The 25,689-nt window shown below is 45.4% G+C and overlaps 1 protein-coding gene across 4 annotated transcripts in view; it reads left to right on the forward strand.

Moving 5' to 3' along the window:
- The window catches only part of LOC133269658 (E3 ubiquitin-protein ligase TRIM45-like), a 40,300-nt gene that overhangs the window by 9,136 nt on the left and 5,475 nt on the right, over positions 1-25,689 (forward strand). Inside the window, exons 7-17 of one of the 4 annotated variants that reach the window (XM_061454201.1) lie at positions 92-231; positions 422-562; positions 2,010-2,275; positions 3,704-3,835; positions 4,487-4,634; positions 6,421-6,645; positions 9,090-9,481; positions 10,731-10,902; positions 12,439-12,541; positions 12,876-12,963; positions 14,054-14,450. In XM_061454201.1, the coding sequence (XP_061310185.1) occupies positions 92-231; positions 422-562; positions 2,010-2,275; positions 3,704-3,835; positions 4,487-4,634; positions 6,421-6,645; positions 9,090-9,481; positions 10,731-10,902; positions 12,439-12,541; positions 12,876-12,963; positions 14,054-14,107 (1,861 nt within the window). In that variant the 3' untranslated portion in view covers positions 14,108-14,450. Of the gene's footprint in view, positions 1-91; positions 232-421; positions 563-2,009; positions 2,276-3,703; positions 3,836-4,486; positions 4,635-6,420; positions 6,646-9,089; positions 9,482-10,687; positions 10,903-12,438; positions 12,542-12,875; positions 12,964-14,053; positions 14,451-22,680; positions 23,166-25,689 lie in introns of those variants that run through there. The other 3 variants (XM_061454200.1, XM_061454202.1, XM_061454203.1) reach the window with 3 other exon arrangements.

Consider the following 25,689-nt stretch of genomic DNA (forward strand, 5'->3'; position numbering starts at 1 on the left):
ATTTTAAAAAGCTTTTTCCAGACTGTACAGATAACTTAGAATCATGCTTTTATCCTGTTACAATTCACTGTTATGCTTGTTTTGTCTGTAGACTACTTCGGTTGTTGAGAGAAGAAAATTCCTTGGTGAATTCCCAGTTGTGGGCTGAAAAGGATATGAGAAAAACTGCCTTATCACAGGAATCAAACATGCCTTTGACTCCAACTGCTTCTCCATCATGGGATCAGTCAGGTTGGATTTGCCAAATCAGCATCTTAGGGGTGGTTAAGGGAGTGAGAGACAGAGACATGCTTATTTGGCTTTGATGAATTTCCAGACTAAAAAGCCAGTTCTTCTAATAAAATTAGTTTATAACATATTAACATTCTGAATATTCCTGAAATATTTCACTTACGTATTTTTTGTGTTGTGTTTAAATCAGCCCTCAATGGTAGCAGTGTAGTCAAGAGAATTCATTCAAGACTTCACAAGGAAGATGAAGAAGAGACTGGAGACTCCACTTACAGTGTGAGACAAGTGCTGAACCCAAAGTCAAGGAAACAAAAGCAAAGCACAGCAAAAGGTTTAGTACTTACCTCCCTTTGACCAAGGTCCTCAGTATCATAAGGTGACATAGATTGAAAGGGATCTTTGGAAGTCATCACAGGGTTAACTGTTGGGTTATGGGGAACATTGTCCATATGAGTCTCAAGCATCTGTAAGGATGGGCAGTTCATAGCCCCTTGTGTAGCCTATTGCCCTCTATCCTGCACGTTCATTGGCAAAGCAAATTCCATAGGAATCTGGGAACCATAAATACAGCCCTTTGATGCCATCTGTTACTTTGCAAGCTGTGGAGTTCTTTGCTGTGCAGGGTTTTTCTATTTCTTAGAATCACAAAATGGTTTGGATTATGAGGGACCTTAAAAGCTCATCCAGTTCCAACTCCTGCCATGGGCAGGGACACCTTCACCTAGAGCAGGTTGCTCCAAGCCCCATTCAACCTGGCCTTGAGCATTGCCAGGGATGGGGCAGCCACATTGGGCAACCTGTGCCGTTGTCTCACTGTCCTCACAGTAAATAATTTCTTCCTACTATCTGAATCTACCCTCTGGCAGGTTAAAGCCATTCCCCCTTGTCCTGTCACTACGTGTCCTTGTAAAAAGTCCCTCTTCAGATTTCTTGTAGCCTCTTTAGGCACTGGGAGCTGCTCTAAGATCTCCCCAGAGCATTCTCTTCTCCAGGCTGAACAAGCCTGGCTCTTTCAGGCTGTCTTCACTGAAGAGGTGCTCCAGCCCTCACAGCATCTTCGTGACCCTTCTCTGGACTCGCTCCAACAGGTCCGTGTCCCTGTTGTGTTGGGAGCCCCAGAGCTGGATGCAGTACTGCAGATGGGGTCTCACAAGAGTAGAGTAGAGTATAGGGGAGAGAATCACCTCGCTCAGCCTGCTGGCCATGCTGCTTTTGATGCAGCCCAGGGTACATTTGGCTTTCTGGCCTGCAAGCGCACATTGATGGGTCATGTTGAGCTTCTCGTGAACCAGTTTCTGTTACAGCTTTCTGTTCTATGCTGCACAGACTTGTGATGCATTTCAGTACCCATATTCTACACGTATTTGTATGTGGGAACTGATATCAAATACAAACTGTAACATGAAAGGACTGTTGTAAAAGAGTTGCTCACTAAATATGAGACCTGAAAGCAGCTGGTATTTTTCACCAGCTGTTCACTGGCAAATGTTTCCGTGCTGTTAGCTGAGAAGGAGGAAAGTATAAACAGGTATCTAAGATAAAAGCACCAAGCAATCATACTTGAGAGATACTAATGTGGTGGTAGAAGATGTGCTTTTGATGATGTGAAAACTGAAATGACTGAAATGACATTCTTTGATGGTCCATTCCAGCTCAGGGCAAGAGAGGGCTTCTTTGATTTGCTTTAATAAACAATGTCATTTCTCTGGTACTGCAAAGCTCTTATAAAAGTTGAAATTCCAATTACACTTTTTATGGTTTTTTTTTTTTCTCCTCAGTGAAAAGGAAACAAACTGCACAGAACTCTGCGAGACAGAGGAGAGATGGTTCCCCAGGTAATTCAATTCCCATTGACCTTCAGAGGGACAATAAATCCAGCCTGGATGTTCTCAACCACATGATACATGAAGTGGAGCATGAACTGGAGGAATATGAGCGATGTACAGGTCGTGTGGTTCAGAAAACTGAGAGAAGTGAAGGGCTCACTGGGTTTACCTTGTCACTGGTCAACACTCTCTGTCGTCTGATGCGCTACCTCAAAGAGGTGAGAAGACTTTGAATTGCTTCTGTAGAGTGAATAAAAAAGGGTATAAAGTTACTTTACAGCCATGAACTTCGGTCTTTTTTGCTCCCAGTCAATTCACTTTGAAGTCTGATTATCGTTGCTTATTATTCGGATTGCATGCAATTCAGAGTTAGAACTTTGTTAGAAATAGGTATCCCTAGGGAAAAGAGAGGAGTTGATTACAGCAAATGTCTCTCAGTGGAAAGTACCAGTTGAAATTATGTGAAATTTGGAGATGGGGTGTATTTCTCTTATTCAGGGATTCCTTTGTGTAAATACAGGCATCCATCTGTGGAAGAGCTCCATCTGCTAATATTGATGTGCTTATTTGACTTTGCAGCCTCTATTCATTTGTAGTGGTGGTCCAAAAAGTAGCAGTCCATTTACCCATTAAAGGTGGAAGGGACGCTTTTATGAACAGGAATGTTTATGAGCAGGAATGGGACTCCTTTATGTACAGGAAGCCTGGCTACTGCAGTGGTCTGTTTCAAAATAATAGACTGATAATCTGTTTAGTAATTGATAATAAATGATAGTCTGGAGAGGGACCTTTTACAAGGGCCTTTAGGGACAGGACAAGAGGGAATGGCTTTAACCTGCCAGAGGGGAGATTGAGATGAGCTCTTAGGCAGAAGTTCTTCCCTGTTGCCCAGAGAAGCTGTGTCTGCCCCATCCCTGGCGGTGTTCAAGGCCAGGTTGGATCGGGCTTGGAGCAACCTGATCTAATGGAAGGTGTCCCTGCCCGTGGCAGGGGGTTGGAACTGGGTGAACATTAAGGTGCCTTCCAACCCAAACCAGTCTGGAACAATATGGTAATATCTTGAGGGCAAGAGGTTCATTACAGTAAGGTCTTTTTCCTCATGCTCAAGTTGATTATTTATCATATAAAATTTTTTGGCTTTTTTTAAATAAATAAAAAACTAAATAACTAAACCCTGTAGAACTTTTCCTGAGGGATCACATTAGAAAGCAAGTACTTTCTCTATTTAGTCAAATTTGTGTTCATTAATGAATTAAGGAAACTAAAGAATAGGCACAAGTAGCACAGGATACTGACAAGCATCAGCACATCTGGAGTTACTTGGTTACTGCACAAAGATTCAGTGACTGAAAAAACAATATCCATGGAGAGAGACAATGCTGGTAGGTACAGCCTGGAAACGTTGTAAAGGCAGAAGAAAAAAGATGTACAGGATTCCCTACAGTGTTCTGGAGCAACAAAGAAGGAACAGTAAGCTCTCTGACAGTTCTCAAGCCATGAAAATTGGATTTTGTGAATGTAATTAAGTCGATTGAGCCATAGTGGGAAGAGCTGTTGCAGTTCGAGCTCCTGTTGACCCGTTCCTGGTTCTAAATAGAAATCTGTATTGGGTTATAGTAGGTTTTTAACTTTTTCTCCCTCTTTAGAGTGAAATGCAGCTGCGTGAGAAGGAGGTGATGAGGCAGCAGCATGAGGAGACGCTGAATGAACACAGAGAACTCATTGATGCTCTGACTGCAGAAATACTTCTAGTCAGGGAGGAAAACAATACTATGCAGGTACTGAGCTCCTTGCCCATTAGGATGACTTGTAGGAATACTGAGTTGTGTTGCACATATGGGCTGAGATGCATTGTCTCATGTTCAAGAGATGATAAAACTGAATGAGGAGCCTGAGAATTCCAACAGCAGGTAGGAGATGTGGGGAAGGAATGTTTGGAAAGTCATTATTTTACCTTAATTTAAATTCAAAGCCTGAGGAAAATGATAGTTCTGCGAAACTGACCTTTACTTTATCAGTCTAAAAGCTTAAGCATTTTCCTCGGCAGTTCTGTGCTGGTAACACTGCTGGAGCAACTGAGTAACCTGGATGTAAGACTGCATTTTCTCTTTTTTTTCCAATTTGCAGTGAATGTAGATTTGTTCAGTTGTTATTTTGGGGAATGAAGCAATAAAGCAACATTGGAGAGGAAGTGGGGTTGTGAGTTAGGAAAAGGAAAACCAAATAATTTATTTGAGTCAGGAGAGGAAATAAATGAGAAACCTGGAAACACTGGTATTTAATACCTCACTGGAATCCTACAGACACATGCAGTGGTATTAAGAGGCCAAATTTCTTCACAGGGCTGTTTGTAGTACCTAATTTTCTAATTCGTGAAGTACAAATGCCCATATCCCTCTCTTCTTTTTTTTTTCTTCTTCCTCCTTTAGAAGAAGCTTCAGCAATACATGACAGTAACAGATGAACAGCTGATGTCTCTCACACAAGCATTTAAAGGCCTCCCTTTGGTAGAACCCAGAAGAGAACAAAGTCCAAACCATTTTGGAGTTACAGGCAAAGGCCCAGCAAATGGCCAAGGTGTGTGTATGTGTGTGTGAAGGATGAAACGGGAGTTGTGGCTCGTTTATCCTTGTAGTGGGAAATCTGGTACTTAATAGTTACTCAAGCAGACATCTATGCCTCGCATGAGTGTGAATCTCACTTCTGGTAGTTCATATGCCATGGGTTCTGGAGTCTTTTGCTACAGATTATTTTTCAACAATATTATAGGTTGTATTCCATCCCCATTGGCATCATTTGGTCCGGATCAGGACTTCAAGATTAACCTTAAAACAAAACCCAAACAAGCAAACAAGGAATTGGGATCTTGCCTTTCTGTTGCTGAGGCAGCCTGACAGTACGAGATTGGTTCTTCCATGAGACGCTGGAGGTCGCTGCTGATAAGAAATAGCAGGTTCTGAGGCCTGTTAGCTAACCAGACAGAAATCTGCTACTTGATACTTGTAAACTGAAACGGGAAGTTGAGGTTAGATGTAAGGAAGTTATTTACTGTGAAGGTGATGAGGCACTGGAACAGGTTGTGCAAAGAAGTGGTGAATGCTCCAGTCTGTGGCAGTGTTCAAGGCTGGGTTGGACAGAGCCTTGGGAGACTTACTAAGAAGTACGGCAAGGCAAGGGCTACCTGGAAGGAAAGGATCCTGTTCTGTCAGTGTTCTGCTCTGATTTTCTGGGGGATAGAAGAAAAACACCACACAACCACTCTCCCCACAATAAACAGCCAAAGCCCAAACCTCCCTAATCAACTGTGCTGCAGGAGTAGGATTTTCAAATCTTTCCTTATTGGTCTCTCTTCTGAGGAAAAGGCATCTTCCTGAGAGGAAAGCTTCCTAAAGTTATGGAAATGCTTCCCAAAGTTACAAAACTATTTCTTCCTTCTCCTCCTTCAGAAAGAGATCTCTTGTACCCTTAAGGCATCTGACTGGATGTGAAACATTTGAGATAGCTGGTTTAGGACATAAACCATGTGTAAGTTAACAGAGGACTTCTCTGGAGAGAGAAAGAATGACTGAGAAAGGAGGGAGGGATATCACAGTGACAAATAGCAAGTGGGGAGGGTACTTCATAAATGCAGTTCTATACAGTGAAGCAGAACAGGAAGATCTTGCTCATTTCTTGCCAGGATCATTGAATAATAGGTGGTAGGTTTTCAATTCAGTCGTAGAATATCAGTAATGTGAACCATAAGCAGTATTTTATGCGAACAGTCTCTTCTGGCTCTTTGCCTTTGAAGGGTGCTTTTTGACTCTTGCATTTTGGAATCAGGTACGTTTTGCTTAATTTCCCACTAACGTCTCTTCTGGGAACAAATGTCCCGAACAAAATCATTAAGGGACAATTCAAAGATGGCACTGGCAAAGCATACTACTGTACTCTCGTAGGTAGCTAAAACTTTGATTTCATGTTTTACATCTTCTGCCTCTCTGGTACATTCAAAATAGATGGCAGTGTAGACGTAAACTATTTGTAGATAAATACAGAAGAGTAATTATTGTTTTTTTTTAATGTAGGAGATGGCTGATTTGAATTAAGTCAGAAAAAGATCATCAGAGTTGTAAGGCCACATGTAAGAGCCCTTCTTGCTTTTAAGGGCAGTAAAGATTTTTATTATGCTTGAATGAAGGAGTTCTGTACCTGTGAATCAGAAGGAAGTTTGGAGTGTGTCTCGAGCATACTCTAGTCTGTCTTTTCAGATACCTGAACAGAAGAGTTGTTATTGAGATGTTTCCTTCCACTGCTATTGCACTAAAACTAATTGTTTTATTTATTTATTGTTACTTTATCCCTGCTTTGTCTTTTTCTTTAGAAAAACCTGACTTGAGCTATTCTGAGCCCAGGACTGATGCAGACAACAGGGAAAATATGCCGAAATTCCCACAGGAAGAACTTCCTTTCACGTGTACCCCAAGGCCAGGCGCCTCAGGTGGTGTGGGATCTGGTAGAGGCTTGCCAGCTCACATCTTCCAGCCAGCTGTGCTATTGTCACCCCCCCGGCAGAAGAGCAGTCAGGAATTGTCTCCCCTCCAGAATGGTGAGATCTCTCTGCCTCTGGTAGACTTGGGAGTCTGTAGGGTGTTGATGTTTCAATCTCACACTGCCTTTGGAGATAAATTATTTGAAGGACATGGAGCTGTTGGGGCAAGTCCAGAGGAGGCCATGAGGATGATCAGGGGGCTGGAGCACCTCCTGTATGAAGGCAGGCTGAGAAAGTTGGGGCTGTTCAACCTGGAGGAGAGAAGCTGCTTGGAGACCTCAGAGCAGCTTCCAGTGTCTGAAGGGGGCTACAAGAAGAGGGAATCTTCATCAGGGACTGTAGTGATAGAACAAGGGGTGATGGGTTTAAACTGAAACAAGGAAAGTTCAGGTTAGATATAAGGAAGAAGTTTTTTACTGTGGTGGTGAGACACTGGAACGGCTTGCCCAAAGAAGTTGTAAATGCTCCGTCCCTGGAGTGTTCAAGGCCAGATTGGACAGAGCCTTGGGCAACATGATCTGGTGTGAGGTGTCCCTGCCCATGGCAGGGCGTTGGAAGTGAATGATCTTAAGGTCCTTTCTGATGCAAACCATTCTGTGATTCCATGATTTTTCTATTGAAAGTTTTTAATCTGTATACTTAAACACATTAGTCCTGTATGGCTGGAACACCCAGCTTGTGCATCCACGTATGCATTTCTTTGATTTGTATGCCTTTTGCTAGATTTCCTTTAGACTTTCTGTCTCCTGCAGTTCTCCATCTGCTGCCTGTGGTCCTGTCAGTGGCCATCCAGACTGGCATTTTTATTTTGTACTGGTTTTGATTGTCACTTCTGTATTATTGCTGTAGCTCTTTGATATCATCACATCACCTCAAGATTGCCATCTGCTGTTGGTGTAATCCAGCCTCCATCACCTGTAACAGTGGGACCACTGAAGGCTGTAAATTCAATGCCTATGCATTCTATGCTGCAGGCAAACCTGGGTGTCTCTAGGTTGCATATTCTTGCTTTGAGCCAATCTTCCCATCAGAGCTTTTTCTAAAAGCTTTGGGAGCAGATTTCTGTTTGGTTTCATTTAATACACAGGAAGTGGCTTGAAGAAGTTTGGGGTGAATTTGGGTGGTGCAGGATAACCAGAATAACTCAGCCTTGTATCAGCATCCACAGGTTTCAGGAGTTTTACAGGTCATACACTCAATTCTGGTTGTTAGGAGGAAGAAAGTTCATCAGAGGTAATTAGGGAAGGTATTTAGGACCCTTTGTGACTCCCCAAATCAGCTGTTTCCTCCTGCAATTGTCATTGTAACCACATGCATCTTACTGGATGTGCTAGGCTTGTGTAATCCTCTGTGCTGACCAGAAGCAGGGTGAAGTGGTGGGGTTTTATATCTCTCCCCGCCTCAGCTGTGTGGCTTTGTAAGTCTTTTCCAAGTCAGAAAAATAACCCAAGAGTCCTTTTGATTTCTAAGGAGTTAGCAGGGTAATTGAAAGATTCTGTCTAATTTAACCTTCTGGTGGGCTGCTGTGAGTGAGAAGGCACATCAGGAGGATATGAGCTACAGGTAGTGTTCTGCAAAGAGCAGCATCTAGTTTCAGTCCCATTGAGAACTGTCAGATACTGTCTGTTATTTGAAACAAGAATATAAGACTGTATTCCTGGGCTTGGCTACAGTTCAGCTTTGTAGAAGTGTATTGTTACTCTTTTAAGACAGTGAAGGATGCTAAATGACTTAACCAGTGTTAAACTTCTTGAATGTTTCTTTATGAAAAACAATTTGTAAAGCAGATTTGTGTGTAACTTTTTAAATGTCATGCTCTGCTCAAGAGGCAAAAGCTAAAGCTTGGGAAGGGATAGGCTATTTGGTATATAAAATGTAGGAAATCTGCGTTTGATCACAAAATCCAGCTTGGATTTAAAACGTAGCAGCTGACAGTGCAGTAACATGCTTAATGTGTGGTGTGTTACCTGTTACTAATGATGACTACACCACTATTGAGGCCAGAGTGTGGAAGTCCCTTTCCTAGAGGCTGAGTAAGTAGCCAGTTTATTATGCCAGAAGTCTGTATTATTTCATTTTATTATTCTACAAGTTTCATTCCCAACTCAGTATAAATATCCGAGCTGAAACGCAAAGTTACGATCCATTAGGTAAAGTAAGTGTATTTTGGGAAATGGAGAACTATCTAAGAAGTGGTGTTTGATCTATCAGCTAAGAAATTCAAACCAATTTATCTTCTCTCTGACTTCTCTCTCAATCTCTAATTAAAACATTTAAATGTAAGACTGCTTATAATAGGAAATGTTAAACCTGGTGAGTTCTTCCAGCAGAGTCTTGGATAAGATGATTTTTGATCAGCAACATAACACCATTCAAGCTAGATGTTACAATCCAAATGCCTGCTTGATTCTAACTAACCTGATGCAGTAAAGTCACTGTCAGTTTCCTTGATGAGGATCACATGTCTGTTTCCCTACTGTTCCTTTGTTTCTTGTTTGCAGCATTCACAGTCATTCCTCAGTCTCCTGAAAACACTGAAAGAGAACCGTGCAAGGAAAGGAGCTCACCTTCCTCCCTGAGAGCACAGAGCACAGCTGAGAACTGTCTCATCTCTCAAAGGCAGCCAGTTCCTCCTGGAGACAGAGATCTGGACAGTTCCCATGAGAAAAGCAGTGTGTCCTGCCCCTCTGACACTAGGAAAAGCAGCCCAGCTGAAGAGTTACTTCCAAACAGTGATCTGCTGGGACAGATAGCTGAGCTCACACGGCAGAACTCTCTCATTAAAGCTCAACTCAGCAAATTCAGAGGCTTCTCTGAAGACACAAGTGACTACCTACATCAGTTAGACCCACTACAAAATGCAAATCCTAGTCCAGCCTCTTCACAAGGACAGGTGAGAATGTAACGTAAATTATGGATTCCCCTTTCTGCTGATCTGCTTTCCTATAGCTTACTGATTACTAATACTGTTCCTTTTCTGTTGTAAAGAGCAGCAAACCAAATATTCTTTTAATTCATTTGCTTGGAGGCTTGTGATTTTTATCCTTCCCTAGGAGCTTAACAGTAGTTTCTTATATTTGGCTTATGTTGTATATTGAGTGCTGGAAAGTATGCAGCACATTTGTAAGTTTAGGATAAGATTATAACGTAAAAAAGAAGTGTGATTGCAATGTCATCCTCTTGAATGTTGGATAATACTAGTGAAAGCACTGCACCAACCCACAGCTTCTTGTCAAGCTTGTAAATTACATATTTAAACCCATGCAAAAGATTTTTTCTGCTACTATGACCCTAAAGCCCATGTGATTGAAGTTAGTGCAGGTACATCTCTTGCAAATACTTGATTATAGTGTATGTACTAATTGGGTCTGCCTTGTTAGTCCTGCTGTGTGGTGAAAAGCCCAAGATTGTTGGGAAAGGGAGAACTTAAAGGCTTTGGTTCACATAGAAAACCTTTTAATCTGAAACTAAGCAGCTATTCAGTGGTGCCCCTGAGTGGAATGAACATCATAGAAATGCCTAATCCCTGCCCTTGCTACCGTCTTTACTTTGGTTCCATCACAGTGGCTGAATTACTGTTCAGTTAAGGATCGTAAAGATTTTAACTCCTCATGTAAATGCAGGCTGGGAGTGTTGTTCCTTTCCTCATTCTATTATGTTGTGTAATATTTACTCATTTAGTCATGCAAAATGATGCAAACTTTTTGAAGTGGTGTTTTTGTGGAAGCAGTTCTGAAGGGGAAGAGGTCAAAGTGAATGAAAACCTGGCTTAAAGATGAGTTCCAGGGTTTTGTTTCCCCGTACCCTCCTGAATATGTGTATCTCTGAGTAAATACTTTCTTAATGATGGTTAATTGCTGGATGGCTGGGGTTTCTTCATTTTTCTTTTTTCCCTTAAATGATGCAGACAACAGTTGTTTGGGTTTTTTTCCTATCTGTAGGAAGACCAGTTTAAAACACTGTTGTGTTTAGTCAATGAAGGAACTAGAGACAGGACAGTGGAAGTGACAAAATGAGGTGCTATATCATTATGTTTACTTTCAGTTTGCAAATGAAATCCACAGAGGTACTTGAAGTACACTGTATACTCTCCTTGAAGGTGCAAATTGTAAGTTTTTAATTGGAAGTCCTTATCCAAGTAGATTCATCTCATGGCATCAAAGAGCTTGGAGGAAAGAATAGCAGAGCTGAATCGTCAGAGTACGGAAGCACGTGATAAACTGTTGCAGCTAATAGAGCAGCAGAAGTTAGCTGCTGCTGATATGGTCCCTCCAATGACATCTCCTGTTCTGCCCCAATCCCTAAATTATCCTGGTAAGTACCCAGCTTCAGGAGTAAACAAAACTAATAAGACAATGTTTTTCCCCTTTTGAGAGTTCTCTGTCCTTTTCCGATTGGATCAGCAGTTGTGGTCAGCAGTACAGTGGCTGTTAATGTCTCTGTGGTTCAAACACTCCTTACTTCAGAGAGCCAAAAATAGGTCAGCTAAATTTCTCCTAAAGTTAGTTTCTTAGTAATCAGCCTGCTGCAAATATCATGCTTCATGGTAAATCTGTTGTTTGCTACATCCTTGTCTGCAGAACAGCTCTGCCACATAGTCACGGATGAGCAGAACTAGGCTTTTTAATCAGTCCTCTCTGCTGGAGAATCTTTTATTAAAAGACTCCAGTGTCTAAAGGGGCCTACAGGAAATCTGGAGAGGGACTTTATACAAGGACATGTAGTGATAGGACAAGGGGGAATGGCTTTAACTTGCCAGAGGGGAGACTGAGATGAGATCTTAGGCAGAAGCTCTTCCCTGTGAGGGTGCTGAGGTGCTGGCACTGGGTGCCCAGTGAAGCTGTGGCTGCCCCATACCTGGCAGTGTTCAAGGCCAGGTTGGACAGGGCTTGGAGCAACCTGGTCTCGTGGAAGGTGTCCCTGCCCGTGGCAGGGGGTGGGAACTGGGTGAACATTAAGGTCCTTTCTAACCCAAACCATTCTATGAGTCTATGATAAGATTAAGTATTTACATTAGGTTTCTAAACATCATGGTAGAGTGGTTATCCAGTTTTCAAGCACTTTTAGTTTTTGGTATTTTGGGTGCTCTTTCCATTAGACTACCTTGCTGAGTTACTGCCAGTGCTAATAGAAAGAAATAACTGGAGCTTTCCAGTCATCTGAAGAGGTAAATTAGCAAAGAGAATATTCTTGCTAAATCAAGACTCAATAGATAAGCTTCCATGTGTAACTATAAACAGAAATGCTTTCCAGCAGGTGAGGGCTGCTATATCTTTTCATGGAGTCATTGTAATGATGGGCAGAACGTGAGCATGTAGACATGCTGTGTCTAGGACACCTACCCTTTTCCCCTTCCTAAACCACAGAGGATGTATAAAGGAAAGGACTTGAGGGGGAGAGAAAGGAGGGGGAAGGAGTGGGCATGGGTTTGTGCATATACATGCAGGTGCATATGCAATGACTCGTGCTGTGGGATCATAACAGTTCTAACACTTCTACTGCTGTTGTAACGTAAGTTCAGCAAGATAAGTAAAATCTTAAAAGAACAAAGTAGAGAAATCAGAATTCTTTATGCCTCTGACTGCCAAACCCAGAAGGTTTATCTATGGAAGAATCATTCTATGTCTGTGCGCATTGTCCCTAGTTGCTCTGAGTATCAGCCTTCAATAGCTGTTGTTTTCAGAGACTGGGTATGGGGTTGATGTTTAGCCTGGTGTTTTATGTCTCATCTGTGTATTCTGTGCAATGATGGAGAGATATGTGATGCCCTCAAAAAAATGGGAAAATTAAGTGACTGTTGTGTGATGTTGCTGTGTTCTCATCAGAATCAAGCTATTCTTTATTGCCTAGAAAATTCCAGGAGGACAATTGAAGTGTCTGTTCCTGTGGCAGCTGCTATGGACAGTTCCAAAGAAGACAGTGTTTCCTCTGCCAGTATGGTCAGTATAAGAAGGTAAAAGTTAACCCTTTACTATTTCATTTTTGTGGTATTTTGATTACCCATGCAGCTGAACTTGTTCACAATGGAAAAATTGCCATGTTTTTAATTTGGCTTCATGGACTTCCCCTGACTTCATCACACTCAACTCTATGGATATGGGACAAAGGTCCAATAGCTTTTTCACAACTTCCATTGTTTGTATTTGAGATACCTGCAGTGCGACATAACCCAGATGACCTGGGTTGTTGAAGGCTACTGATGAGGGGTCCTAACACAGGATTTGACACATAATTCTAATAGTCACTTCCATTTTTCACTTTTTCAATCTCCTTTTCAATGTCTACAGGTCAGTAGGAGACTCTAGCAAACCCTGTTCACCCCTGAGTGCCACATCAGAAAGTGTGAAATCAACTCCTGTCAGCCAAAGGCCAAAGGTAAGACTGAAAAGTCTTCAGCCAGAAGGTTTGCTTGTGGTTGTCCTATAAGGAAAAAGCAAGCCTGGTAAAGAAGGGGAGAGAGCTCTGTCCTATCTTAAAACTACTGAGGTGAATAGTAATCAATTCATGGTGGTTTGGATTCATAGAATGCCAGACTAGTTTGGGTTGGAAGGGACCTTAACGCTCACCCAGTTCCAACCCCCTGCCATGGGTAGGGGCACCTTCCACTAGACCAGGTTGCTCCAAGCCACGTCCAGCCTGGCCTTGGACACTGCCAGGGATGGGGCAGCCACAGCTTCTCTGGGCACCCTGTGCCAGGGCCTCGGCACCCTCACAGGGAAGAATTCTGGACAATTGGTAAGGGAAGCCCTAAGTGCAGTGCTAGTGACATTAGTTGTTTGCTACCACAGAGCTGTTACTTAGAAGTGAGTAATCCTGTAACTACATTTTCTGCTGTGGCATCTTCCTGCATTAGAACTGGGAACCTCTGGCAGTCTTTTACTGGTGGCTTGAGAATTTCAAGTAATCATTATGCTGTATTGGTAAAGCTACATGTAAGAGGACAGCGAGCTCTTACCTAGCTTTGCACAAGTTAGTTGCTGAAGGATAAATAAATCCAAATGTAAAGAAAAATCCCTAATCTAGATTTCTGATTCCTGATGTGCAAAGAAGATAGACTACAGTGAAATGCTTTCATGGGGAACTCCAGGCAGTAGCACAGTCTGGTGAATCAGTCATATATCTGTTTATATGTCTGAAAGCAACCATGAGGAGATTTTAACCATCTTTCCTGATGTCCAGAACAACCTAAACTAGGAGAGATAAAGAGAAACAAGTTGGGGTCCAAGACTGCCTGTCCTGACAGCAAAGCACACATCCCCTGAAGGGAAATTTGGAATACCTAAAGTAGATGTGGCTTAAGCTAGGTGTCTAAAGTAGGTGGTGTGACTCCCTTCATGGTGGCAATGGCAGACAGTTGCTACGTATTGGTGAACTGATATGTACCAGCCCTATGCAAGCCAGAACTAACTAGCAAGTCTGTGGGAAATTTATGATATGAGTTTCAACTGATTTCTTCTTTGTGCAGGTGGAAAAGCACAAAGAGGAAGGCTGGTTTGCGTTGTCAATGCACGTCACATAAAGCAAGCTGCACTCAAGTCCTGTATTTTGTATGGTTTCTTTATGAACCACACTAGGTCATAGTAGTCCTCCTCTCCAGATGTACAGTTTAACTCTGAAGTGCTTTCCTGTCAATGCCATTCACATTCCATGTGAAACTTCCTGGGAATGAGTTTCTGAGGTAGACATGCTGCTGTGACATCAGGTCTTTGCACCAAATAACTCTTTCACAAGTGTAAACTCAGGTTGCTGCAGTAATACAGCTGAGCATCTGATACCTGTGCTTAGATGTGCTGAAGACAGGAGGTTTTGGAAATTCCATGTGAAACTTCCTGGTTCATGTATTCACACGGGATGGAAATAACTTGTTCCTTCTATGGTTTACACTTGCTCCTAGAAGTTGTTTTCTATATTGGGAATTACATCTGGACTCAAGGATTGCTTTTTAAAGATCCCATTTAATATTTTTATACTAAATCCAAGGTGACTATTTGAAGTTGAAATCAGAATCTCTATTTGCTGTGTACTAAGGTATGCTTTCTTTGATACAACAGAAAACTGATGTGAGTGCGACTCTATTAAGCTGGTTTGTTATGGGTGTATGTAATACTCTAATGGCTGTATTTTTATATTGGGTTTATTTGACTTTTTAAAGTAGCCATTATTTTATTATTAATGATTAACAATAAAATCTAGGACTGAAGAAATGCTGATACATCGGTTCCTTTATGGTGTAGCAGATCTGGGCAAAACCTTTTATAATGGAGATAAAATCTGCATGTTTGGGGAAGAAAATACCTGCAAGTCTCAAAACTAGATTTAAGAGTCAAGTTGGTTTAATGTTTTTCTATTTTAAAATGTTCAATTTGGGGGTGTTTGAAACGGATTTAGAATGGGATTCAAAAGAGGACCTGCTCAAGTATTCATTGACACCTCTGCAATTTCTTTTTCCAGTGGTAACTTTGGGAAGTGAAGAAGGCTTCTAGTCTTGTATTTTGTGAAGTAACAGTTAAAAATGCTTGGAAGATGTCCCCCAGTTCCTGCAGAGGCAGGAATGCCAAGGTTGGGATGGGCTACCATAACCATAGTGCCTACGCATTTATACCATTGCTTCTGACTAACTGCAAGCTATCAGTTGCTATGAATGCTCCGAAACCATCTAGACAGAAATCTCCTTTTGGAGCATGGGATTGATCTTTTGAGTCATCCTTTGGCTTCCTTAACTGAAAGCTGCTCTGTCACATAACTGTTTGTTTGTAAGTTGAATCATCTTGCTATTTTCCAGTCTAAAAACCACTTGGTGAGGTGAGAAATACTGCAGCTTTTCCTTTGCATTGTTAGTGAAATGCAAGTCTCCTTGAGATCAGTAGAACTCAGGTCCAGGAGGAGAGTCAGGACTAGGTGGGACTCTGTTACCCCAAAAACTAGCATCTGTGGTGCCAGGCACCCATTTTGTCCCCATCTGAATGACCAGGTCCATGCAGAGCTTCAGCCTGCCTCCCTAAAGCTGCATTAGCAGAGCAGTTTGTTCAGGCTAGTAACTCCTTCCACTTGGCACAGCTAACAAGCTCATGTGTCACCTTGTACTGATGTGGCTGGTCTGGTGCCAGTGCTTGCTTCCAACAGTGGCCGAGTGTGCTGTGCTTATCTCAGAAGGCAAGAATGTGCTACCAGGTGTCTAGTCACCTTCCCACCAACTCCTCCATAGCCTTTGGCTGGGGGTAGGCAGCCAAGCAGCAGGACATTTGGCTACAGACAAGGGGTAAGCACAGTAGTAAAGAGCAGGGGAAGGGAAGAGCCTTTGTTTTCTCTTGTCCTTCTCTTTTACGAGGTGTACCACATAGGAATTGGTTTCCCTTTGAAAACATCCCCTATGGAAAGCAGGGGAAAGTTTCCTGTACATATTTTGGAAGCTGCTCTGAGGTCTCCACACAGCTTCTCTTGTCCAGGCTGAACAGCCCCAGTTTTCTCAGCCTGTCTTCATAAAGGAGGTGTTTCAGCCTCTGATTATCCTCATGACCTCCTCTGGACTTGCTCCAACAGCTCCATGTCCTTTTTATGTTGAGGACACCAGAACTGCACACAGTGCTGCAAGTGGGGTCTCACGAGGGCAGAGTAGAGGTGCAGGATCACCTCCTTCGACCCGCTGGTCACGCTTCTTTTGATGCAGCCCAGCATACAGGGGGTTTCTGGGCGTAAGCACACACTGAAGCAGCTCCATGTTCAGTTTCTCATCAACCAACGCCCCCAAGGCCTTCTCGGGCTGCTCTGAATCTCCTCTCTGCCCAACCTGTAGCTGTGCCTGGGATTGCATAAGCTCTTTTTAAACAGAAGAATCTCAAATGAGAGTCTTTTCCCCTGGAACCTTTAGCTATTTGGAATTGCCAGCTCCTCTGTGAAGGCAACCTGCTCATGTTAATTCATGTTGCTTGGATGGGTGCGAAGGTGACCACCCCTACCGACAGCGATGTAGCCCTGCAGGTCAGCAGTGACAGGGCCTGGTGCCAAGATGTCTTTTCAACTGTGGAAGCAAAAGGTCTCTCTTACAGCCTAAAGAACCCTGTGAACACAGAAAGGGGAAGGCTGCTAGGACAAAATAAGATCTAATTTAAGGATGCTTTAAAAGCCACATTTATACCAAAAGGGAGAGGAAGGTGCACAGCTCTGTAAGTCCTGGAATACTGGAATATTTTACTACTGCAAGATGCTTAATCAGCATAGTGCATGAATGAAAATGTGCTGCTTTATTTATCTTAGCTTTTCTCAATTTGTTGTATAGTGTAATTCCGTATTGTGCTGGAGGCTAACCAAACTGATGCTGGGATGCTGCCTCAAAGCGGTCCCATCAGATGGCACACTGTGGTGCTGTGCGCTCACTCTGCAGACACACTCTGCTGCAGGATCTGTTCCTCCCCACACGCCCCCCCTTAGTTGTATGGTCTGTAGATGCTCTGTGAACATCAGAATGAATTGAGCCTGTTTGTCTCTGGAGTGCTTCCCCATTTTTCTAGTTGCACACCCCCCCCCCCCATGCACATGTAATATCCTACTGTAATATCCTCCTGTCCATCATGGTCCTGACAACAAATGGCACCATTATGTTCCCAATGTGAGGATTAAGTGTCTGACTTACAAATCTTCTCTTGCTTGTAGAAGCTTCCAGTCTTTCAGGTCACTTCCCCTGTCTCATATATGGCTGAAGGGGAGGTAAAACCTTCTTTGTGGCTGGACACCACAAAGAACTTTCTTCCTTAGAAAACTTGGCTTGAAAACAAATCCAGTTTCATCTTCCCTCCACAAAATGCAGGCAGGATTCAGAAGAGATTACAAAGGACATATATAGCAGCAGAAAGCTGAAAGCAGCAGCAGGTGGCTGGAAAGCTGCAGGGAGGAGGGAAAGGCAAGAGTTGCCTGGTCGGATGTCACTGCAAGGGCAAGTCTGCACAAAGCCAGTGGTGCTGGGTGGTTCAGCTGCAACTGCTTGTGATTCAGAGTGCTGCTGCCAACTGAAAGTAATGCTGCTTGATCATCTCAAACACTGTGCTTCCTGTCACAAATGGGGAGGACAAGAGAGATCCACCCATCTCTGGTGCCACTTTCTTCATGTGGTTCCCGTGTTACCAGCTGTCTGTATCCTGTTTGCTTCCAGTTTGCTGTTTTTGGGGTCAAGCCAAGCACCTGAGTGTGTTTTTTTGTGCCCCCTTCCATTATTCAGTGAGCAACACAGGTTTAGTCTGCTGGATGTGTAGTTTTGCTGCCTTCTTCCTTCACCTCTCCTGGGTCACACAGCAGTGGCTTAAGCACTTGTACTGGAGCTTGGGTTTGACATATGGCAGCAGCTTACAGAAACGTGGAGTCCAGCATGGACATGAAGAGACCTGGGCTTATGTAAAATGAGGTCTCCTGATTTTCAGCTTAGTTCATTCCCTTAAGATCAACACCACACTGAAGAGCAAAACCTACCAGCAAGTTTAAAAGAGAGTGTATTAAGTAGGTGTGTTTGTCAGTGAAGGTGTTTCTCCAAAGGGCGAGTATCCCCAGAAATGCCTTGTAGAAAGTCTATGGGAGATCCCAGGGCAGAAGTGCTTACTGTCCAGGCCGAGCAGTGTCCCCAGGCAGGGGATCAGCGCTGTCCTTTTGCAGCAGCTCACATACACCCATGCTGTCAGGTTGCACAAGGTTTGTTACATGAGCTTTGGGCCAGGGCAGTTTGCTCATGTGCCCTCCAGGCCCAGCACAGGCACAGCTTTGCTGGCCTCCTCCTGGTCCAAAGGCAGACCTGCTCACTGCAGCTTCAGCCCATGTGCTGGAGCAGGCCCACTCCTTCAGCTCTGACAGAGCTACTGTCTAGTAGCTAGACTGCTGCAGGAGACAAAGGAGACGCCAACTCAACCCAGAGGTTCAGGCTGAGAAAGGGACACACGAACCCTTTGTAACAAGGCACGCACCAGAATTGTGTCTGAGACACTGCGTACAAAACCTGGAGCCCTGGGAGGGTCTTGTTCACAGAGAGCACATTAATGACACCTACTGAGCCTGTTACCAGATCTAACCTTGCTTCTTCACACCCTGAGCTGATGGACAGGCTTGTATGAGCACCGGCTCAGTTTTGTGAACTCCCCAAATAAGCCATTTCCCACTTCCCTCTGGCTGCCCTATGCCAGGCCGTGGCTCTGTGAATAGGGTTCTTACTGTGAATAAGGTTCTTTCTGAGTACCTTTCAGAGCTGCTTCTTTATCATCAGTGAGCTTGGACCTTCCTGCAAGCCCAGAGATTGCAGGTCTGCTTCTCACTGGCCTGTTCACTAATGGCTTTGGCTTCACCACCTTTTCCATTTGTTTCTTATGGCAGGATATCCAGAACAGCTCCCTAAAATTAACCAAATAGGCAGGAACAGGGAAGTGTAAGGCATCCTGTTCAAGGTGTAATGCCTGCTTTATGCCCGTGCTCCTCACGAAGAGTCTAGGAAGGAAATTCTGCCTCAAAGATTTGGTTTTGGAATGTGATATAAGAAGTTTTACCAGCATTTCTTCAGAAAAGAACACAAATGGAAAAGGAGCATAAAGCTTCCCCCAGAACAGGCTAATTAGCAACTACAATAGAAATATTACTTAAGAGTCCTTGAAGGGAAAGGAACCATCAAATCTTCTATGTCTCTGTGTGATAATCCAGTCTTAATGGTAGGAAATGAGAAGCAGATAAACAGGAAAAAAAGGGGAAGGAGCTGGCAGCAAAAGTGTCGGGAAAGAACAGGTCACTCAGAGCAAGTACCCTGAGAGGCTGACAGACATCTCTAACAATAGGAGCAGGAAAATGAGTTTGAAGAGGATTCCATTTCAAGTAAATCATGGATCACCTAAGGATAATTAGCCACCTATCAACTCTTCTGAAATGCAGCAAAAGGAAAACATTATTGCTTAGTGTGAGTTTAATGACATATTTCCATTGTTTCATTTTTGTAACTATGCTCCTGTATTGCCCACCAGTGTTTGTAAGTCAACACTTTCTTTTTTTAAAGCCTTACCTTTTGGCCAGTTACAATGCAAGGAGAGAGGGCCTCCCAGGCCAGTTCTTGCAGTGCTTTCTTGAAGATATGCACAGGCAGCAGTATACACATCCATTGAGTTATCTTCCACAATTTAGGGCTGTTGTGAAATGGGGGCTTCCTCCACTGATGGGCAGTAGCGAAGAAAGCAGTATTATGGGGAAAGCAACCCAAACCAAAGCACGAGCCTGTACTAACACAGGCCACTGTTCAGGCGTGGGTGGTTTTTGGCATTTCTGCTTCTCTTTTCTCTCTCTGAGCCTCCCGGGGCTCTCGGGACCATTCTCTCCAGCCCATTTCACTACCATTTCCTCTAGTCATCAGGAGGTGGCTGCGGCTGCCAGCTGATGACTCAGGGATGCATTACTCAGCAGTGATCTGTTCTGTGCTCCAACCTGAGCAGCTGGAGGGCAGGTATCAGATCAGGTCTGCTGGGGTGAAAGAAACCTCAGGTTTCCTCTGCAGCTGCCAGCCATGGCTTATTTCGTCATCTCCCTGCAGTGATGGAAGACGCTGACATTATGATTCTCCTCCTGTTTCCTTCCCACACCCACACTGATAGTATAATTTGCTATTCCTTCCTCCAGCACCATTAGAAGAACCAGTCTTTCCTCTGCCACAATATCTAGTATCGTTATCAAGTCATCTCATTTCACAATGACTGCAACTTTTACCCTGTCCTCAGCAACCACTTCACTACTAGTTAATCTGAAAGGAGGCTGTTAGAACATCTTCCTTGTTTGATCAGCTTCAAGGCTGTAAACACTTGATCCCAAATATGGGATAACAACATAATAACAACATAAAAGACACAGAAATGTGTTGCATGAAGAAGACATTGCATCAAGACATTGTGCCATTATCAGAGGGTTGTTAAATTAAGTGACAAATTAAGTGTGTACAGATAGGTTTAGATATGTTGCACTCAGCAGTCCTAAGGAAACCTGACGAGATCTTTGCTTGTTCATTTTTAATACAACTTAGGGAACTTAAAATCCAGCAGTCTCAGATTGTGTTCGTATCACAGAAAGGGCCAGCAGGATAGGACAGATAAGATAGCCATGGTCCTAGGCAAACTAATGGAGAAGCTGGGACAACATTCAGTCAAGGGCTGAACACTGCACACTATAGGAGTATCACTGGTGCTAGTCAACATGGTTTATAGACAAGAGAACTAAAAAAAAACATTAATCTGTTTTAAATCCTGGGCTGCATCCAAAGGAGCGTGACCAGCAGGTCGAAGGAGGTGATCCTGCCCCTCTACTCTGCTCTCGTGATGACACGCGGATTGACTCCACAACTCATCAGAGTTGTAAAGGAGGTATGCTTTATTCAGCGCTGAGGCGCATGGGGGTTGCTCCTCCAAAAGCATGCGCACCCCCTTTGTCACTCAGTTCGTTTATATTACATATAATGATTACCTGAACATGAGATGGCTTCACGCCTAATACATATGCAAAACCTATTCCTGTCTAGTATTATAATTAGTTTTCTGGGATTCGTCCCATTGGTGCGCCTGCGCAGTGCCTCCTGGTGGTGGTCGTTAGGGGGTCGTGAGGATGAAGGCCTGTAGTTCCTCTTCATCACTGCGAGTAACCTCTTGCTTTCACGCAGACTCAATAGGATTTCGGCCCCTGTCCAAACCTCAGGTTCAGTATAAGCCGGTTTTATGTATCCTAAAGCAGAAACTTGTCAAGTTTGCAAATTTTGTTACTCTGGCTATCTTTTGTTCCTTTTCTTTCTAAAGATAACTGTTTGAACAAGAATGTCGTAAATATTAAGTTATGAATCTTATCTACTACAGTTCTGCCTAGCAGCTGTAACTCCTACAATTCTGCTTTACCATTCTAGCAACTTTGACTCCTACGGTTCTGCTTCACCAAGCACAGTGACTGCTTAAGCAAGCAGGCACAATGTTAACCCTTTATTTCCTGGTATCAGTGAGACCTCACTTGGAGTATTGTGTGCAGTTCTGGTGTCCTCAACATCAAAAGGACAGGAACTGTTGGAACAAGTCCAGAGGAGGCCACGAGGATGATCAGGGGACTGGAGCACCTCCTGTATGAAGACAGGCTGAGAAAGTTGGGGCTGTTCAGCCTGGAGAAGGCTGTGTGGAGACCTCATAGCAGCCTTCCAGTATCGGAAGAGGGCCTATAGGGATGCTGGGGAGGGACTCTTCATTAGGGACTGTAGTGACAGGACAAGGGGTAACGGGTTCAAACTTAAACAGGGGAAGTTTAGATATAAGATATAAGGAGGAAATTCTTTCCTGTAAGGGTGGTGAGGCACTGGAATGGGTTGCCCAGGGAGGTTGTGAGTGCTCCATCCCTGGCAATGTTCAAGGCCAGGTTGGACAGAGCCTTGGGTGACATGGTTTAGTGTGAGGTGTCCCTGCCCATGGCAGGGGGGTTGGAACTGGATGATCTTAAGGTCCTTTCCAACCCTAACTATTCTATGATTCTAATTCTTTGAGGAGCTTACAAATCACTTTGACAACAGCAATCATGCAGATACCATCGACGCCCAAGGAGCTTCATGTAGGACTCCAACAACGTCCTTATTTCAAAGCCTGCCTTCTGCAGGCACAGTGAATCAATGCAGGCAGGCACCAGGGGGAAGCCCGGCTGTGTTGCGTTATTTCCATTAAGACCTTCCCGAATATCCCTGAGCTGCTCAGCAAGTTCACCGGTGATCGGAAGGGAAAACCCTGACCCCCTGAAGGCAGGCAGCGGCCCGGCAAAGGTCTGGTGGCCACGGCCGGTCACAGCAGGCTCCATCAGGAGGTGAACCTCAAGGTTTTGAGCTGGCAGAGCTGGGAACACAAAGCGTGGGGTGGGGAAAGAGGCTGCTTCCCAGACAACTGGCTTGGAAAGCACGGGGCGTATGAGGTGGCAAGCGGCAGGAGAAAGAGAAAAGAAGGAAAGAGGGAAAAAACAAAGAGAAGAGGGAGAGGACAAAGCGGGCTGTTGGGTCCCCCCCGCTCTGATCTATTCGTCCCGTCCGTGATGGAGAAGCCCCGGGCTCTGCCCTCACTCCGCGGCCCCACCGCCTCTCGCAGAGCCGCCATTGCACGACGCTCCCCCTCCCCACAACCGTCGCCCCTAGCAACGGGGCAGCCCCGCGCCCAACGGCCGGTGGTGGCGCGATGCTCGGCCCAGCGGCTCCGCGGCGGCGGCCGCGCTGCCGCCATGGCGTCCGGGCCGCGCTGCCCGGTGTGCCACCAGCCCTGGGTGTCTCCGCGGCTGCTGCCCTGCCTGCACTCGCTGTGCTCGCCCTGCCTGCGGCGGCTCGGCACGCTGGCGGAACCCGGCCGCGCCGCCGCCCGCTCCGTCCTCTGCCCGGTGTGCGACGCCGAGGTGTCGCTGCCGCCCGGCGGCGTCGGGCAGCTCACCCCCGACTACCTGGCCCTGAGCCGCGGCGGGGCGGCGGCGGCGGCGGCAACGGCGAGCTGCGACCTGTGCGTGGACGGTGCGGCCGTGAGGCGGTGCCTGACGTGCGGGGCTGACCTCTGCCACTTCTGCTGCCAGGCACACAGGTGAGCGGGCGCGGAGGTGCTCGGGGCCCTGCGGAGGAGGCCAGACAGCCGCCGTGTCGCGGTGTTCGTTCAGTCCCCTTGTTCGTTCATCCTTGCCGGAGGATGCTCTCTGTGTTCATAACAGGGACAGGCATGCTGCTGAGCAGTGGGTTGGTCATCCCTGCTCAGGTGAAGCCATTAAGGCCAAAATCAGGCCGCTCTCTGCATGTGGGGGTGTCCACGACCATCGGTGGGTGGGGAGACTCGCAGTGCTCCCAGAGGTATAGGGTGTAGACAGAGTGCCTCGCATGCTGTGCTGACCTGCTTTGGAGAAGGCACATCTCCCAGGGGAAAATGGGGAAGTTCAGCTGCTGGGCTGCCCTTCTCCACTTCCAAAAACGTTTACGGTGTGTATGTGCAAATGCGCCCTCAGGAGAAGCGAAAGGAGATAGCTGGAAGTCCTGACGCTAGCCTGCCTACTGTGGGTGCTACCTCCTGATGATCGACCCGTGTGTTTGCCTGTTAACTGGTGTGTGCATGTGTCTTGTGTGCATCTTCAAGGCAAGTGCCAGCAGGATGGTGCCAGACTCTTCTCGGTGGTGCCCAGCGACAGGACAAGGAGCAGTGGCCATAAACTAGACCACAAGTTTCACCTCAACATGAGGAAGAACTTCTTTACGCTGAGGGTGTGAGAGCACTGGGACAGGCTGCCGAGGGGGTTGTGGAGTCTGCCTCTTTGGAGACATTTAAACCCCACCATGGACATGTTCCTGTGTGAGCTGCTCTGGGTGGCCCTGCCTTGGCAGGGGGTTGGACCTGCCGGAGGTTCCTTCCAACCCTGATGATTCTGAGTCTGTGTTTCAGCGCTTCTGTGGGGCCAGGAGCTGTAGCAGTGTGCCTGATGGTGCGGGGTTTAGTTCTCTTGGAATATGGGAAAACTGAAGAAGTGGCAGCTGTGTAGAGGGAGACACATCAGTAAGGTGGGAAGCAGAGATGACTGCAGCAGAGGTAGGAGTTGAAGAGGAGGCGGCCACAGTGGCTGTGAGCGCAGCAGAGGACAGGCAGCACTAAGGAAGAAAAGTGTTAGCAAGTCTGAATGGCCTTCTGAAGCAAGGAGGTCACAGGCAGGGTCGGCAGCACTAGCCAGGGAAGCCTCAGCCTGGGTTAATCAGCTCAGCCCATTCCATCCACGTTTGCTGCTCCTTTCCGCTTGATTAGCAAATCCTTTCCCCACAAAGACCTGGGACATACTCCTCGCTGCCCTGCCCTCCCTGCAGACATGGTGCCTTGGTGAAGTGGCTGAGATTCTTAGTTACCTTTCCACCCCAGGCTGTAATTTTCAGCATACCATTCAGATTAGATAGTGCTTCATACCCCAGCAAGTGCTGACGAGTGATAAACTGAGACCCTGAATAGCAACAGGCTGCTGCATAGACAGAAATAACTGCAGGAGGTGTAAAGCAGTAGAAGAATTGGCCCCAGAACCAGCTTCCTTATTTACTGCTACCGTTTTCACCCTGCTAGCATCTGCAGACTTGCACCTGATTCAGTTGATGGTTAGAGCAGAATGTGGACCAAGAAGACACATTTTGAAATGATTCCTTGGTGTGTCGGGAAGATATTTGAGTGCCACTGTTGTGCTCCTTGGGAATAAGTGAGAGGGGTCTTAGGCTGGAGTCAGGGAAGTGGGAATGTGAAGGGTGTTATACAGATATTGCTGGAAGGCTTTGAAAAAGTGCTGGGCCCCAAAGGAGATGAGTGAGAAGTGAAAGGAGTCGCAAAAGGGCTGTGTCCTGCCCTGCGATGAGGTTGCTTTGTGTTGCCAGAGTAACTCTATAGAGCTTGATCCTCAGAGTACTTCCTTATGGCTTGGAGCTCCAGAAGTCACCAGTGCAGGAGACAAGGAAGGAGAGAAGGTGTTTACATCCTTCGCAATAACTAGTTCACTGAGTCCAAAATAGCATAAAGTGGAAACATTCTAATGCTGCCTTGTGACCAGGTGGATGTCTGGGTCATATCAGGTTCTTTGTGTCCCGTCATTGGCCTCCTCTGTACAGGAGCTAACCTGGCAGCCAGAAGGAAATGGAGTTTGGCTTTGGGCATGTTAAATGTTTTACCACAGACTGTGTTCTGGCAGTGGCCTAAAATGGATTTTCCCCTGAGGAATGTTAGAGCTCATTTGCCTCAGCAAATTCAAAGCTGGTGAAAATCACAGGCTAAAGAGCCTGGCACCTCCTGTTCCTCTGCAGATGTGACTGTCAGTGACCAGTTCTGTGCTGAGACACCTCCTGCCAGCTCTCACTTTGCAGGGCTCAGCACCCTCCTGCTGGCACAGTGGGCTCTGGGGGTCATTCCAAGTATCCCACTTCTGCCAGGCTTCATGAAGGCGCCGCTGGTAGACCGCCCTGACAGCCCATTCCCTGCTCTGTGTGTGGCCATGGTGGGGCATGACGTTCTTGTGTTTGAAAACAGTGCTGACTGCATGCAGGGAGCTCGAGAGCAGCCTCTAATGAGCTGCTTGCACGTGCTGTCCTCTTTTGTGTGG

Source organism: Pezoporus flaviventris, unplaced genomic scaffold, assembly GCF_033815535.1.
Source record: "Pezoporus flaviventris isolate CSIRO_AGI_PZ_B2104156 unplaced genomic scaffold, CSIRO_AGI_Pfla_v1 ptg000015l, whole genome shotgun sequence".
Taxonomy (NCBI): Eukaryota; Metazoa; Chordata; class Aves; order Psittaciformes; family Psittacidae; genus Pezoporus; species Pezoporus flaviventris.